The sequence below is a fragment of the Ischnura elegans genome (assembly GCF_921293095.1).
Source record: "Ischnura elegans chromosome 13 unlocalized genomic scaffold, ioIscEleg1.1 SUPER_13_unloc_4, whole genome shotgun sequence".
Classification (NCBI taxonomy): domain Eukaryota; kingdom Metazoa; phylum Arthropoda; class Insecta; order Odonata; family Coenagrionidae; genus Ischnura; species Ischnura elegans.
This window is the reverse complement of record NW_025791660.1, coordinates 602,339-617,500: the sequence shown is the minus strand read 5'-3', so window position 1 is coordinate 617,500 and position 15,162 is coordinate 602,339. Positions and strand designations below refer to the sequence as shown.

The window sequence follows — 15,162 nt, the reverse complement described above, 5'->3', positions numbered from 1 at the left end:
GTAAAAAGCTACACAGCAGTCCTCTTTCTACAAAGTTTAAATATAAAATAGAAGGGAAAATATGAAAAATAGTGCTTGCCTCGTCTCAGACCAATTTAAAAAAACGGAAGCTAGAAACGGAAATAAATGCAACATAGTATACCTGATCAATAATCCTTATTTATGTGGTTGTCAGGAACTAATGAATTACTGAATCACATTTTTTTAGTTATCACATCACTATAACTTCTTTGTGAGATCACTGTTAAACACAAAAACTGTGGCCAAAATAGGACTTCTCAATTAGTAATGGGTATGCGTTCACATCGACAGAAAAGGAGAAACTGAAGGGTACCAAAATGTTTTGACCGCTATTAGGACGGAGTTAAAAAGAAGAGCCATGGAAATGTGGCCATTCCCCCAGATAACTTGTAGGGGTAGGGTTGGACCCCGTAAAGAGAATGTGAAATGTTTAGATTTTGTGCGAAAATGCATGCTAGCGGCGGACCTGCAATACAAACCGTCCAAAAGGAGACGGGTGGAGGGTAAAGACCTCATCTATTAACACGTGTAGCTTCAATTGCAGGTCAGACCGCCCCTAGGAAAGCAATAAACTCAAGTTGGGTGGTGCACCAAGTTAAGATAACAAAAGGTCCCGACTAAGGACCACTTCCCACGTCCCTAAGGTCCGGCATGTGTTCGGGAAACGGGTCTCTTGCCACTTCGGATTGAAAAAAAGGAAAGCCAGTAGTGGATTTTCCCATTAGCAGAGCATGCAGCCTATCGTATTTACTTCCAAACGCGATTACCAAAACGCGATTGAAGTCGTTCTGAGAAGCGATCGAATACAATACAATTAACGCTAAAGACCTGAAAAGAAGGAAACCGGTTGGGTTTTTAATGCATACTGTGTGGAATACAACAAAGTTTATTTTTGTGTCCATAATATATATTTTATTAATTAAAATGCTCATTGGCAAACTTTGCTGTATTCCACACAGTATGCATTAAAAACCCAACCGGTTTCCTTCTTTTCAGGTCATTAGCGTTATCGTAAACCTCTAGATAAATACCTGAAAATATCGTAACCGGTTGAGTTTTTTCATTAGTACTGTATTGAATACTAAATGGTTTAGTTTATATATACGTTCGTGATCGTCTATTTCATCGCCTGGTGTGGTCCTAAAAGTAAAAATGAGCAAAAATTGGTCTTTAGCAACTGCTAGATTAGGAGAGGAAAATTTTGATTTAAATGCACGTTTACAGCACTATTCATAGCATCTTCTCAACCACAATATCCATCTAATTATTAATAATATTTTCACCGCGGGAATAAACTGCCTCACGTTTATATCCTGCCGTTTTATTCTGCCCTTGCCTTGCTAATAAGGGACAAGCAAATATCCTCACTTATCGTCAGTTATTATCGATAATATACGGGAACATCGGCGACCAACTCCTTCTCCATCATGTTTAGCATGCTTATTCCAACGCTTTCATACCCCCTTTCCAGCCAAGTTCAGCCTTCTTTCTGCTTTCTTTTTTTCGCCTCTTTAATGTTCAAGAGGCCTGTTCAGACAATGTCGCCTGCTAAAAAAGACAGAATCCTTCATTTCCATAAGCTTCCAAATTTGTTTACATAAATATCGTGTTTTTCCTTTTCCTTTTCGTCCAAATGATATGCATCGTGGGGCACCCCCGTCCAGTTGCATCAAAATATTTGCATCAAAATTTTTGGACAATTATTTTGATGCAAATTTGACCGTGGGACACCGGCTTAACCTATATGGCCTCTGTGTCAGCGCTTGGCGATGCTTTTTTGTCAAGGGCCCAGTGAATGGTTGGTTTCATCCTATTGGATGAAAATTTAGAACCTGCCCTATCCTTCTTTACTCTCCGATCCCTCACCCCCAGGATTTTACTGCGAAAACGGACGTTTTATGACACCGCGTAGCGGAGCCTTAGACCGTCTTAACGGGGTATGTCCACGGGAACATCTAATATCTAATAAGAATATTTGTATAAATTTGTACTATTTCAAACTGCTCTAAAAAATCAAGCCTTGCGCCGTTACTGAAGGGGTGGAGAAAATTCTGGTTGAAAATGACAAGAATGAAAAGTCTGTACCAAATGTTTGGCGATAAGTGACGTTTCATCCCAGTTTCCTGCACCTTCTATGTTCTTTCATTCTCATAATAAAACTTCTGCCTGTTCGACCAATGAAACTCAAGTGGCATGATTCACAATTGCTATGCTCAAGTGGCAATGCCGGATTGATGGATGGGTTCTATTTTGTCTTTGTTACGACACAGAGCTTCACCGAGAGTGCAAGGGTTGTAAAAAGAAACATTGAATTTATTTTTGGGGAATTTGTTTGCAAGCCTGTTGGAAAGGTCTACCACAAAAAATGACCGGCACCAATTTTTAGAATTCTCTGTGATGGGGGAAGGGAGCAAAGCTGTGAAATAGCTCGCGTTTTCAACTTTCTCTGAAGGATTTTAGTTTAAGTATTAAAGCTGTAGCCATTTGAAATTGCAATTGATTTCATTGTGGAAAGTTCACAATTGAAGTTGACTGCATTTAAAGGTAGATTGACCAATCTATGTAACATAGAATGAAAGGAGGATAACTTTTGGGAGGTTGGATGGCATCAGTAACTCGGAATGATTGTATCACCATAACAAGGGGTTCTGTATAAACCAAATTCATGTTTGTCATCAACTATGGATATGGAGAGATCGAGAAAGTTTGTGCTTTTTGGATTCTATTTCTACTACGAAGGTAATATTAGGATCTCGAGGATTTAAAAGATTCAGAAAATTATCTAATTGTCTGACAATTCCGGTCCAGCGGCAAATGATGTAGTCAACATAGCGGTACCAGAAGATGTTATATGAGATAGAATTCCCGAATCAAATAATTGGCGTTTTGAATTGTCCGTAAATATTTCGGCTATTACAGGTGAAAGGGAATACCACATCGCAAGGCCGTCTGTTTGGTGATAAATATTCTTATTGTACAAAAAATAATTTTGGCTGGCAAGCTGTTCCATTAGACAATGAAGTTCACAAGACACACTGATTTTAATACTGTGGTCTCTCAATAAGTAACAAAGTTGTTTGTACAGGTACAGAAGTAAAGAGATTTTTTACGTCAAATGAAACTAGCTTGGAGTTGGATGGTGACGTATGAGGTGTTGAAGTTTTCCTTCGCAGGTAAGGTTTAAAAGTCACTACAACACAATAATCTGTTTTGCACAAATTGTAAAAATATCACTCAGCCACTTCCTTACCGAAAGAAATGCTCTTACAAGCAGGTGATGATCTGTACCCCTTTTCCCTCTCCTTTCTCAACGATTTTTGACAATATATTAGGTGAACGCGATTTGTTCACTTTTTTTTGCTAATGATGTCCAAAGCCATTTTTTCCATAACGTTTATTGCATTGACAAATTCCTTTTCCTCAGCAGCAGAGAAATAGGAAGTCAAACGCCATAACCCTTACTTGGGCGTTGAGATGTGAGTCATTTCCGCAGGGTTCCAGAGACATGTCGTTGTACAGTACTCCTAGGAATGCGGTAAAACAAGGCTGCCCACGAGTAGTTTTGTTCCCGATTTTACATCGTTTAAAAAATTTTCAAGACCTTCAATTGAGTAGGTTAGTCCAGCGCCCTCCTGAGTTTTCTTGTACTTACCGCCATTATCTACAGTTGAGCAAAAAGATTACGTCGAAGGAATATTTAAGCTATTGATTAGTGAGGTTAATTTATATAATAAGTATTTCCATGTCATTTTCATTCATATTAACTATTGGGGTAACTTGGTCCATGAAGCACCAGTTACTCCAGCTATTAAGGACTTTTGGGGTAACTGGAACACCCCTATTACAAAACCCACAGAAAGTACGTGAGAACAACATATACGTGAACAGAATCAACCTTCACGTTTTTTCTAAAGTTGTTAATAGTTTGGAATTACACACAACATTACAAAGAAATCCAGAAAATCTAACAGAGACAACAGGTCGTTGCTATGAAAAATCTCCACACTAAAATTCCACAGCAGCCCAAAATCAAAAAATAGCTGCAAATGAGGTAAGGCATTTTTTTCAATGATCAAAAGAACAAGTAGGTGTGCCAACCTGATAAACTTAAAATTACTATAAATACGCAAATAATCTACCCATGCCCCAGTTACCCCGAAGCACCTTATATCCTGAACAATGCATATAATTTTTGGCGTTTCGTTACTTTCTTTTTTTCTTACATAGGAGGCCGTCTACTTCCTGCCTTCTTAAATGGTTATATCTGATATTGCCCTGTTAAAAATTACCCATTAGTCCCCATTGAAAAAACCTATAGGGAATGATGTTCCCCATTAAATTTCAATGGGGAATATATTGTCCCTATGGGTTCTCAATGGGGAATGAATACCTCTTATGGGTTCTCAATGGGGAATGAATATCTCTTATGGGTTCTCAATGGGGAATGAATACCTCTTATGGGTTCTCAATGGGGAATGAATATCTCTTATGGGTTCTCAATGGGGAATGAATACCTCTTATGGGTTCTCAATGGGGAATGAATACCTCTTATGGGTTCTCAATGGGGAATGAATATCTCTTATGGGTTCTCAATGGGGAATGAATATCTCTTATGGGTTCTCAATGGGGAATGAATATCTCTTATGGGTTTTCAATGGGGAATGCCAAGTCCCTATAGGTGTTAATGTAGGAGAAGATGAGGTTATAAGATTAGAGTTATCATAGGTCCATGATGGAAAAAAGAGATTTACTGTAAAGAAGAGAATGTTTCCTATTATGCTATTCTCCCCCAAGTTTCATATTAATGTATTAAGTTCATAACAAACAATAGCATTATGCAGCTTCAATGTTCTTCGTAATGAGGTTGCCACATTGCAACCAATTATCCATCATAAATAGGTAGTTAAGAAATGGTGCTACAGAATTTATCCAAAGAAGAGCATTGTATTTTGGTGCATAAACATCATAACAGTTATGGATGATTATAAAATCAAAAATACATTTATACAAGAATACAAAAACAATTTTACATATTTAAACAAAAGTGTTTAAACGGAACAGAGCTTACATACTCCGATTCATCCACCTCAATATGAACTGCAACACATTTAACAGAGGAAAATTGAGCGCAATACTTCCCTCCTCTACCAACTATAATTTTCAGATTATCCAGGCCACATATATTTACTGTTCGAAGAGGCTTGAGAACAACATAAAGGTCCATTTGTTCATCCCCCACAGCCACTATGTTGACAATTTTGGCAAATGAACCCTTGACCAGCTCAACATAGGAGTCATCCTTCTGGCCCAAGTCTCCATGCCCTTTGCTTGTATAACGAACCCCATCACGAATAACCCTCTTGTACTCCCTAATTTTGTACCATTTCTGGAAGGCCTTCACTAAATCCGACATAATCGGTGCTAGGGCCAACGACAACTTCACCTCCACGGCACCTTCTCCCACTGACACATACCATTTTGTCACTCAAGTTGCAAAAGGCAGCCACTTCATTTGAGATTCCTTCAGCATTCTCAGTAATGATATAACAGGCTCTATTAATGTCTATACTTGTAACAACCTGGTGAGGGATTCCTTTCGTAGCCTTCAATATCCTTTTCAAATTTCCTATCTCAGACTCGAAAGGAAAAGCAGTGTGGGACCATAAGGGCCCCCACTTTCGTACACTATCAGCTAAGTGAGTAAGCTGATGTACATTGTACGTCATCTCATATTTTCCATAATACTCTTCATGCTTTGCAACATATTCAGTTAGCATTAACTCCGCAGAATCTACATCATCTGTGTGAAGCTCATCTCGAAGTAGAATGCTGATAGCACGCACAAGGAGCTTCCAATGTGACAAGTACTTTTTCAATAAAATTCCATTTAGAATTGGCACACTGAGGAATAGAAACCAAATCTCAAAGTCCTTCGCTTTCATGTGCTTTCTGTTACTCAAGCACTTTGGCTGGCGTTTCAAAAAATGAGGTACATGCATTGAGGTAATGCGACTGTCGATTGTATTCAAGCTACTGGTTGAGCCAACATAATATTCCCTTTCAGTGTGGGTCAAGAAATTCTCAGTGCATCTCTTCACAACACCAAGCAAAATCTGATGCATATAGTCAGGAACAAAACCCCACACCATATCAAATGAAGATAAATTTAAAAGTGGAGAGATCGCCTGTATACCCATAACTTTTTCTCCAGAATGCATAACTTGCTCATAGCAAAGGCTTAATCCTTCCTCAGTTCGGGGCTCAGGGTTGGCATCGCAATGAGTGTACTTAACCGTTCCGTTAACATATTCACCTTTTAGTGTGCACCAACTACAACAGTAATACCCATTTACTCCAGTAATACCCTGCAGTGGAGCACGTGCAACTGTGTCCACACAACAACACAATGTGACAAACCTCACAGTTTTCATCACCCCATCACATGGAACGTCAATTCCATCCCTATATAACTCATTCATTTCATTAACAAAAGAGTCCATGAAGACATCAAAACGAGGTTTTTCCTTCCCATACCATAAACCTGCCAGAACCATATTTTTCCGACGCTGCTTACATTTCAGTTCATTTATCATGAGATAAATGGGTGTGACTGTTGTTCTATCCTTAAAAACTTGAGCACCATCAGCATTGAATGTCAATGACATCCAACTGGGAAACTGTTCATCTTCCCTTCGAATTTTCTTTCCATACAATGAACCACTTTGTATATCAACCAAAATGTCACTTGGTGCAGCACTAGTTAAAAACATAAAATCATCCTTGCAACCTACCACAATTTCCTGCAATTGGGTTCTGACATCCAATGTGATAAATGTGTGATCATACCTGTACCCTTTCGTGGAGTTAAAAAATTCACAATTTACACAAGTTTCCAAATTTTCATCACCACTTTTACCCAAATAATGACCACAAAATTCACAAGTGAAATGCATAGTCATTGAAAAATTGGAATTGAAAAGGCTTTTGAACATGTACTCAGTAGCAGGAAAAACACTAGTGCCCATGATCACATTCAGCATTTTCATTAAATCACAAGAGGCCGTCAGTGATAAACAATGCTTATTTACAAGAGATAAAACCAAAAGGATAATTTCAGAAACTGAGACGGCTACATTTAACTGAATAGAAGAAGTTGAGTGTAAGAAATTTTTAAGCCTGGAAAATGGTGATATTACCTCACTGTCACAAGAACTGCTTGAATTTTCACTGAGTAACTCATCATCGAATGCACGTACACTATCAGAAAAATTCAGAGAACTTGCCTCAGAGGAATTTTCTAAATGTTCACCAGGAAATTCGTCACCAGGTGCACTCACATTGTCAGAAAAATCCACAGGGTTCATCTCATAGAAATTGCCTGAATCATTGAGAGAGCTGCTATCACAGAAATCACTTTCATTAAAATCGCCGTCAGCCTTCTCCTGTTCACATGCAACATCATCGTCAGCAAGCTCTCCTCCAGAACTATAGTTCAAATTCGCTGGACTGTATGGCTGAAAGAATATATAACGTACTCACTTTAATGCTAATAGTACTTGAGTTGGTAACAATTGATTATAAAGATAACGAAAAAAATTGGTAGCAGGCACCCATAAAACATCTTTCCCTCTAAATTCAACTACAGTACTATACTCAACTATACAATTATATTCAACTAACTGAAGTGAACGCACATAATAGGGAGAAAGGATTTGTACCTGTTCATCATCTCGCTGAGGGTCGTAATTCAGCCACACCTGATTTGATGCACACCATTCCTCTCTCGTTTCCGTTTTCACGGAACTTCGCCTAGTTTTCAGATTAAGCTGCCTTCCTACATTTGAATTAGGGTCAAGGTACCTCTTATAAGGTTGTCTAGACATGGCAAGGTAGCTTAATTACCCAGATTTCACACGTTACGCAACCCACAAGCACAATTTGGCGATTTGGCTTCGCGTCATTTGGTTTCGCTTGGACGTTGTTTTCTAGGGTGCGCGCGCACGAATATGACGACCCCTTGTGCGCGCATGGTGGAAGCGTGGTGGCGTGGTATAACTGTAATCAACTGTAACGGTACATCGTTTGAGCTTGTTGGTTGTAGTTAAGGCGCAGATTATAATTTTTACGAGATGGAAAACAGTAAAGAATTTTGGGCTTATGTCTTTTTTAAACTAGACAAAAAGTACAAAGTGGTGCCTCACACGCACATTAAAAATTTTTTTCCGAAAACGGAAAGTGATTTCGATAAGGCGAGGGAATATGAGATTAGGTGGCGAGAGTACGACCAATGTGACGGGAAGCCTAGTGATGCCTCCGATACTGACGATGAGGATTACTGGAGAGGGCAAATCCTGCACCTTAGCTGCAGTAGGAGTCAGCTATTGGAATGGCTGAGTCAAAACCGAGGAAAGAGGATGCTAGTACACCCGGTAAAAACTACGTTGGAGGACATTTCTCGGCCCGCTAAAAGTGATGTGTCTGGGAAAGCAAAGAGCAAGGAGTGTACAAATGTAAGTACAAATTACACACATGAACTTCTGTTATGTTGGAAAGTGGAAGTCTGATCACTTTCTTAATAATTCCAAACATTTTATTATCATTCATAACTATTTCTGACCATTTGTTTCTAGCAATTGTTTCCCTGGAAAATAAAAGTATGTTTATATTTGTTAATTTTAAAATTAAGGTAACTTCAGTCTTTTGACATGATTATCTGTGACTTTAATAGGCGAAAAAGGCTGCTTCACAGGAGAGCAGAAAGAGGAATTGGCTGAAAGCAATGGACGAGAAAGAAAAGGGCCAACAATCCATTGCGGTCGAGAGTTATAAAGATGATTCTGCCGAGACCATTGGTAGGTTACGAAAAAAATTGAGTTCTGCGAAAGTAGATTTGCTCAAGAAGAATGCGGAAATTGAGCAACTGAAGCAGAAGAATCTAGAGTCCTTGATGCTGATCAAGGCTCTAACCAGGGAAAACTTGGAGTTGAGAAATGTTAGATATTTAGGTAGGTATTAAATTTATTTGCTACTACTCATGATATTGAATTATATTTATTTGTTAGTTATGTGGAGCTCATAAAAATTTTGTTTCCCCCAGGAGAAAGTGATGAGCAAAATCCCCAAAGGAATGCAAGAAAAGACCTGAGCAAGGTCTGGGGAGAAGGTGGTATGTATGATCTTTTTGCTTGGAATTACTTATATGAGGCCTTGATGGGTTTTTCAATTGTTGTTCACACCATTCCGCCAGATTTGAACTGCAACCCTAGTAAAGGAAAGGAACCAGGAGAGAAAGCAGCTGCTGGCATTGTGGACTCTCCTACTCGATCACAAGGGGAGCCACTGCTGGCTTCAAGTGCTTCTGCAGAACCCCCGGAGAAAGTAGCAGCGGTTGCTGCTGAGCCACATGGTATGTTAGTGTGTGCAATGAATATGCGTAATGATATCATATAATACCTATGTTAGTATGCAGTACGGTAATGTTAATTCATTTTCCAGGCACTAATGATGTGCAACAGTGGCCTCCATTCCTGCAGGAAAATGATGGCATGGTAAGTAAAATTCAGTGCTCTTTTATTGGTGAAATAAGTGGCAGCTATTTTCTTTTTTGCATCGTTTAAATACCATGGAGTGTTCTTATCCCTCGAGGGGAGCCTGGATACAAGATTTTGCCAGTTATCTTTACTCGCCTCTGAAGTTGTGTGTTTACTTAAGTTAGCATTGGAGAGGTGACTTCAGAGCAAGTGCTTGACATGCATTCACTCAGCGCAAACAATGATATGGAATATTTAACCCTTACTTTTCCACTTCAAGTTTTCTTAGTCAGTTACAGGTGTGTGCTTTGTGCAATTGCAATGAAAACCTTGATAAAGTTTTGATTATTTTGTAATAAGGAATAGTGCATAATTTGAATAATAATGCATGATTATGGAATTTGAATGGGAGGTGGACTATATTATGGAGATGCTGGTATTCAAAAAAATTATTTTCTTTAGTTAAAAGCTATCGCCATCTAACAATGAAACTTCAAATTATTCAAGGAAAAGTTGCACTCTGTAGATTTGAATATTTAAGTCTATTCCTAAAATTGACTCCATGTACCATCACTTTTAAACTTTACGCTGACTGGCAATTAACATACTGATGGTGTTGCAATTTTATTTAGATCCATGTTGGTTATGGTGTATGGATCACATGTAAGGCCTGGGGAGTTTGCAAGGCTAGACCGGTGCTTAGCAAGAAAGGTGAAGATCCAGAGATAAAATACTGTAAGAACGTGTGCTATGCTGTCGTCGGTGACAAGATAATGGAAAGGAGCATAACTGGCAACACAGCTCCAAAATTCAAGGGCATCAATGAGCCGAAGCAGCAGTTGACTCCTGAAAAATACAAGGCTATATATGGTAAGTCATGATTTAAAAATTTTTAAACTTCAAACAAATTGGTCTTCTCTTACTGTAAAAATGTCAAATTTTTACCTGCTGGACATATCACTGTAGATGTTTTTTAATTTGACCATAGTGTTATTCTTTTGTGGTAGTACTTATTTCCTAATGACTTCTTTCATAGAATTGAGGAGACAGGGGAGGAAGGGGGGCATTACTCTTGGTAGAGGCATAGTTTGCACTTGCCCCCAATTTTTAGGGCAAGTGTAAATGCTGGCAAAGATTCATGTTCTTTGTTCCAGAGAGGATACCATTGAAATATGCGTGCAAAATAGTCACTTGATAGACCATGTATTTCGTAACCAGAATATAGAATGTTACTAAAATTGATGTCAATTCAATGCTATTGAAATGTCAACTATTTATGTTAGGGGTTCCACTTACCCCCATATTCCTTACGCAGTTAATGGGCAAATGTAAATATTTATAAAAAAATAACCTGTTTGCTGAGCACAGCATAGATTCTAAATGTTAGGAAGTTGAGCCTAGCATTTTGTTTGCCACGTTGACGCATGCACATAAATATGAATGTGTTAGGGTGGGAGTGCATAACTATGCATGCATGATGCCATGTATAAATGTAATAAATAGGTGGATTTCCTGCATGATAGGTGCATAGCAAATGGTATAAAATTGTTTTCATTACTAATATTCCATGTTTATTTGCAGGGATAATGGAGAGAGCTTGGAGTCAGGATGACATCCTGAAAAAGGAGATATCTGCAAGACTTAAGCATGTTATCACTAAGGCATTTGCCACCAAGAGTTGCGACATGGCGAAATACCGAAGGAAGAAGCAACTGAAAAGTAACGTATAATGTAAAGCGTAGCCAGGGTTCCCACTCAACCATGAAAACCTTAAAACCGTGAATTTCGTCCACCGTGTGAAAACCTGGAAATAGCCGTGAATTTCATCATAAAACCTTAAAAATATCTCAATCTTGATTGTAGAACCACAGTCGACGGATTAAATTATTACCGATTAAATTAGCCCACGAATATTTAGTGAAGTAATTGGTCCATACCACCGTCTGTACTATATGGCACATTGACTGCTATTTTCCATTTTAATGGCGAAGTTTGTTATTTTGTCTGAGGTTTCAATGTCAATGATAGCTTGAGATGGACTTATATTCGAAAAAGGACAAATGAAATAACTTGCATTTCTAATAGACCCATAATGAACCATTTTTGAAAAATATCCGATTTGTAACTCAAAGTTCGGTTCCCACACAAAATGAGGGCAAATGCCATATTCCAATTACTGGCCATAGCTCTTAATAGACTGCGCTTACCTCGTTTGAGTTTGTGAATAATAACGTGAAAGTGAAAATAACATGTTTCAGCAGGTATTCCTTTTGTCTTTAGATATTTCAATCCAAGAGCATTATGATTATATTAAATTGATTTTTTGATTTATTACATTATATTAACAATTTTAATATTTTCCGCGATCTCAGGAAGATTCGGTAAGTGAAATTTGGTTACTGTGCGCTAATAACAACGTGTGCAATAAACATTCTCTCTGCGAGGAATTAAAAAAGGACCTCCGGTGTCCAGGCGGAAGAAGGTCATAAGCGCATTCGCATATTAAAGGAGGCCATGATATTTGGCGTCGGGGCAAGAGCGCCGACTAGTTGGGTTGGGCCTTTGGTCGGCTTTGAGCTTTGTAAACGATAGGTGACGCCATAAAAGATATCACTTTTCATTGCTGCGTTTACATTCACGCTGTCTGTCGCGTACGTTAATTTTTAGTTAATATACGGCCGGTGATTGTTTTATTGTTGGCTTATTAACGTGAACTGGTGCGTAAATTTGACAAAATTGAGACCGTGAAAACCTGAAAAAAGCCGTGAAAATTTGAAAAAATACCATGAAAACATGGAAAAAACCGTGAATTTCATTATTTAGGTAGAGTGCGAACCCTGGTAGCAAACATAGCAAGCCTGTCAACAAATTTATATTATTCAATGTAAAAATGTTTAATTTAGTATTAAATTCATATCAATAGAACAATTGTTTTTATTCATTCTGTTTTATTAGGGAAGTACAGTCCTTATAGGGAATTACAGTCCCTAAAGGGAATTACAGTCCCTATAGGGAATTACAGTCCCTATAGGGAATAGCTGTCCCTATAGGGAATGGCATTCCCCACTGCCAATTCCCTATAAGGAATTTTAATGGGTATTTTCAATGGGGAATCACAGTCCCTATAGGGAATAACTGTCCCTATAGGGAATAACTGTCCCTATAGGGAATAACTGTCCCTATAGGGAATAGGTATCCCTATAGAGAATGGCAGTCCCCATTGCCAATTCCCTATAAGGAATTTTAATGGGTATTTTCATTGGGGAATTTTTAACAGGGATAAGCGCGATTCATTGTATCTGATGGTCCACCCTCATATTCAGATACGCAAAATTCCTGTGCCGTCTGGGTTTATGATTACATTATTTATACTATTATCATATCTCCAAAATTTACCTCTGCTCACAATTTACCCCCGCTGGAAAAAAAATTAGAGCTAATGAAAGCTACGATGGGGCAAAAGATGCCATAATCATATGGGTTTGATGCTCACCAGCTCAGTACTGATAGGGCATTTTGGAGATACTTTAACAGAGCTTATATGATCCATAGTGATTTTTTTGTATCTATAACACCATTCCCATCGGATTATCCACAGCTTTAAAAATCCAACATGAACCCATGATAATTCTCAGATGGCACAGAATCCTCCGTATCTGATTCGTATGCAGATAATATCCATTGACTACCGCTCCGTCACTTTTTGTCAATGGATACTATCTGCATACGAATTAGATACGGAGGATTCTGTGCCGTCTGCGTTGCTGGATATAAACAAGAAAAATTGCTCCTGTAGATTAATGAGATCCACCAGAAAGTTCAACTAATACCATTTTCATTTGTATACAGCCAAGAAAGAAGCCATGCCTACAAATACTCATGATTCAATTGCAAATAATTATCAATGCACGAGAAAGAATCCCGGAAAAAATCCCTTGGTGAGACCTCTAAGCTACAAAAATGTACTGCTTGTACGATTTTCTTTTTACATGATTCAAACGAAGGAACCTTTCCGACCTTAGATAATTTTAATAAGTGATTATCACTCTAGTACACAACTGCATGTATTAGTTTTCTTAGTGTTTAGATTTTGGACAAAACCTTTTTAAACCACTATAAACAATGGTGTTACCCTGACCAACTCTTGTGCATTGTCAAATTATTTTTATTCGTCATACTTATGAAGCGTGCAGGCGTTCAGCTGGTAGGGAAAGCCAAATAGCCGTGGTAGTTGCCTGGGTTAGATTGTACTCCCTAGAAGTTTGTTCACATAGATGATTCTGGTTTCACCACACAGAAGGAGGTGTATATATGAAACCACTACAGCTTAGACAGCTGAACAGCAAGCCACAGTCTTATAGCTTGAGTAATGCACTGGCATTTCTTCACTGAGGTGTCCGCGTAAATAGAATGAGCTGCTCAATATTGACCCCCTTGAGGCATTAGTTGCTTTTGGCTTTCTATGTATACTCCTCCATTGATATCATTTTTTCCTGGAAGAATGGCAGGTTTTTTGTGATGGGTGGCTTCTGATGGGGTGCATGTCCATGTTTTAGGATAAAAACAATTGAGCCTTGTAAAAGTTCTCCTTTTCAAACGGAAGAAAAAACAAGAGTCAAATATCATTGATTACTATTCTTGTTGTCCACTTAAAAATGAACAAAAATGGAGTCAAGGAACGGAAATTGTGGCGTTAGGTCAAATGCATTGTCGCTCCAGATAATTCGTCCTGAAATATTATCCATTCTGTTTATTTGATTTGTGTAATTAATTAAAACGTTTACTATTTGCACCACAACATGTAGGGTACAGCTACTCCTTCAGTAACATACCATTGGAAAGCGGAATTATAGTTGCGTAGATAGTGGAACTCACATAATAGCAGGTGTGACTAGATATTTTACGAGAAAAACAAATGATCAGATTTGAAAAACATGCTGAGGGAACGAGGATCAGTGATTCAGGGGGAAAATTTCAAATTAATTGAAACTAGTGAAAGAAGGCCTCGATATAAAAGATGGATGAATTTATGATTGAGACTGGACAGAGGAGAGAAATTGAAATACAGGTACTACTAAAACATTCACAGAAGAACAGGAGAGGTGAGATAGGCGACTGAGAGAAGAACAAGCACAGAGGGATGGGACAGTAGGGGTGACATAAGGGAGTTTAAAGGATATAAAAGATTGCCAGGGAATGTACTACAAGGCATATGGTGGGAGATCCGACAAACATGGGCGTACCCAGCAAGGAGCAGGAGGCGACAGCTGCCCCCTCCTTTTTTAAACTATTTAGACACTGTTTTATTTTGTTAAAATAGTGGTTTCATGCTTAGATTTTACTTCTTGAACAACCATGGCTTGCCCCCTCCCTAGTTATATCCTGGACACTTTCTTTCATCGGAAACTAGAGGAACATACGCAAAAATGTCATCAGATGAGACAGGTGATCGCAGACATAAGCAGTTTAGGGTAGATAGCAAAACAAAATGCAAAAACAAATATTTTGAAGTGTAAATACCTGTTGTGGGTAAAAAGTGTCATAACTATATGTATATTCAATGCATTTATATTAGTTTGTAGTGAAGAGATGGCCAAGAAGGAACAGAAAT

The 15,162-nt window shown here is 38.4% G+C and overlaps 2 protein-coding genes across 2 annotated transcripts; one reads left to right on the top strand and one right to left on the bottom strand.

Moving 5' to 3' along the window:
• Positions 1-5,001: 5,001 nt before the first annotated feature.
• Positions 5,002-7,911, bottom strand: LOC124173112. Its single transcript, XM_046552616.1, has 2 exons — positions 7,740-7,911; positions 5,002-7,535 (listed from the first exon to the last, which is right to left on the bottom strand). Exons 1-2 carry the CDS (start codon positions 7,902-7,904, stop codon positions 5,391-5,393), a joined length of 2,310 nt encoding a protein of 769 aa, XP_046408572.1. The 5' UTR covers positions 7,905-7,911; the 3' UTR covers positions 5,002-5,390.
• An 867-nt stretch (positions 7,912-8,778) lies between these two features.
• Positions 8,779-11,840, top strand: LOC124173120. The gene is made up of 6 exons (XM_046552633.1): positions 8,779-9,026; positions 9,119-9,187; positions 9,269-9,427; positions 9,517-9,569; positions 10,184-10,421; positions 11,133-11,840. The coding sequence occupies exons 1-6, from the start codon at positions 8,801-8,803 to the stop codon at positions 11,279-11,281; spliced, it is 894 nt and encodes a 297-aa protein (XP_046408589.1). The 5' UTR covers positions 8,779-8,800; the 3' UTR covers positions 11,282-11,840.
• The last annotated feature ends 3,322 nt before the right edge of the window (positions 11,841-15,162 follow it).

Bases quoted from the DNA above. Each gene is read 5' to 3' on its own strand.
- LOC124173112 (XM_046552616.1), bottom strand. From the start codon at position 7,904: ATGTCTAGACAACCTTATAAGAGGTACCTTGACCCTAATTCAAATGTA. The intron at 7,536-7,739 runs GTACAAATCCTT...ATATTCTTTCAG, and splicing joins CTCAGCGAGATGATGAACAG to CCATACAGTCCAGCGAATTT.
- LOC124173120 (XM_046552633.1), top strand. From the start codon at position 8,801: ATGGACGAGAAAGAAAAGGGCCAACAATCCATTGCGGTCGAGAGTTAT. The intron at 9,428-9,516 runs GTATGTTAGTGT...TTCATTTTCCAG, and splicing joins GGTTGCTGCTGAGCCACATG to GCACTAATGATGTGCAACAG. The intron at 9,570-10,183 runs GTAAGTAAAATT...AATTTTATTTAG, and splicing joins TGCAGGAAAATGATGGCATG to ATCCATGTTGGTTATGGTGT.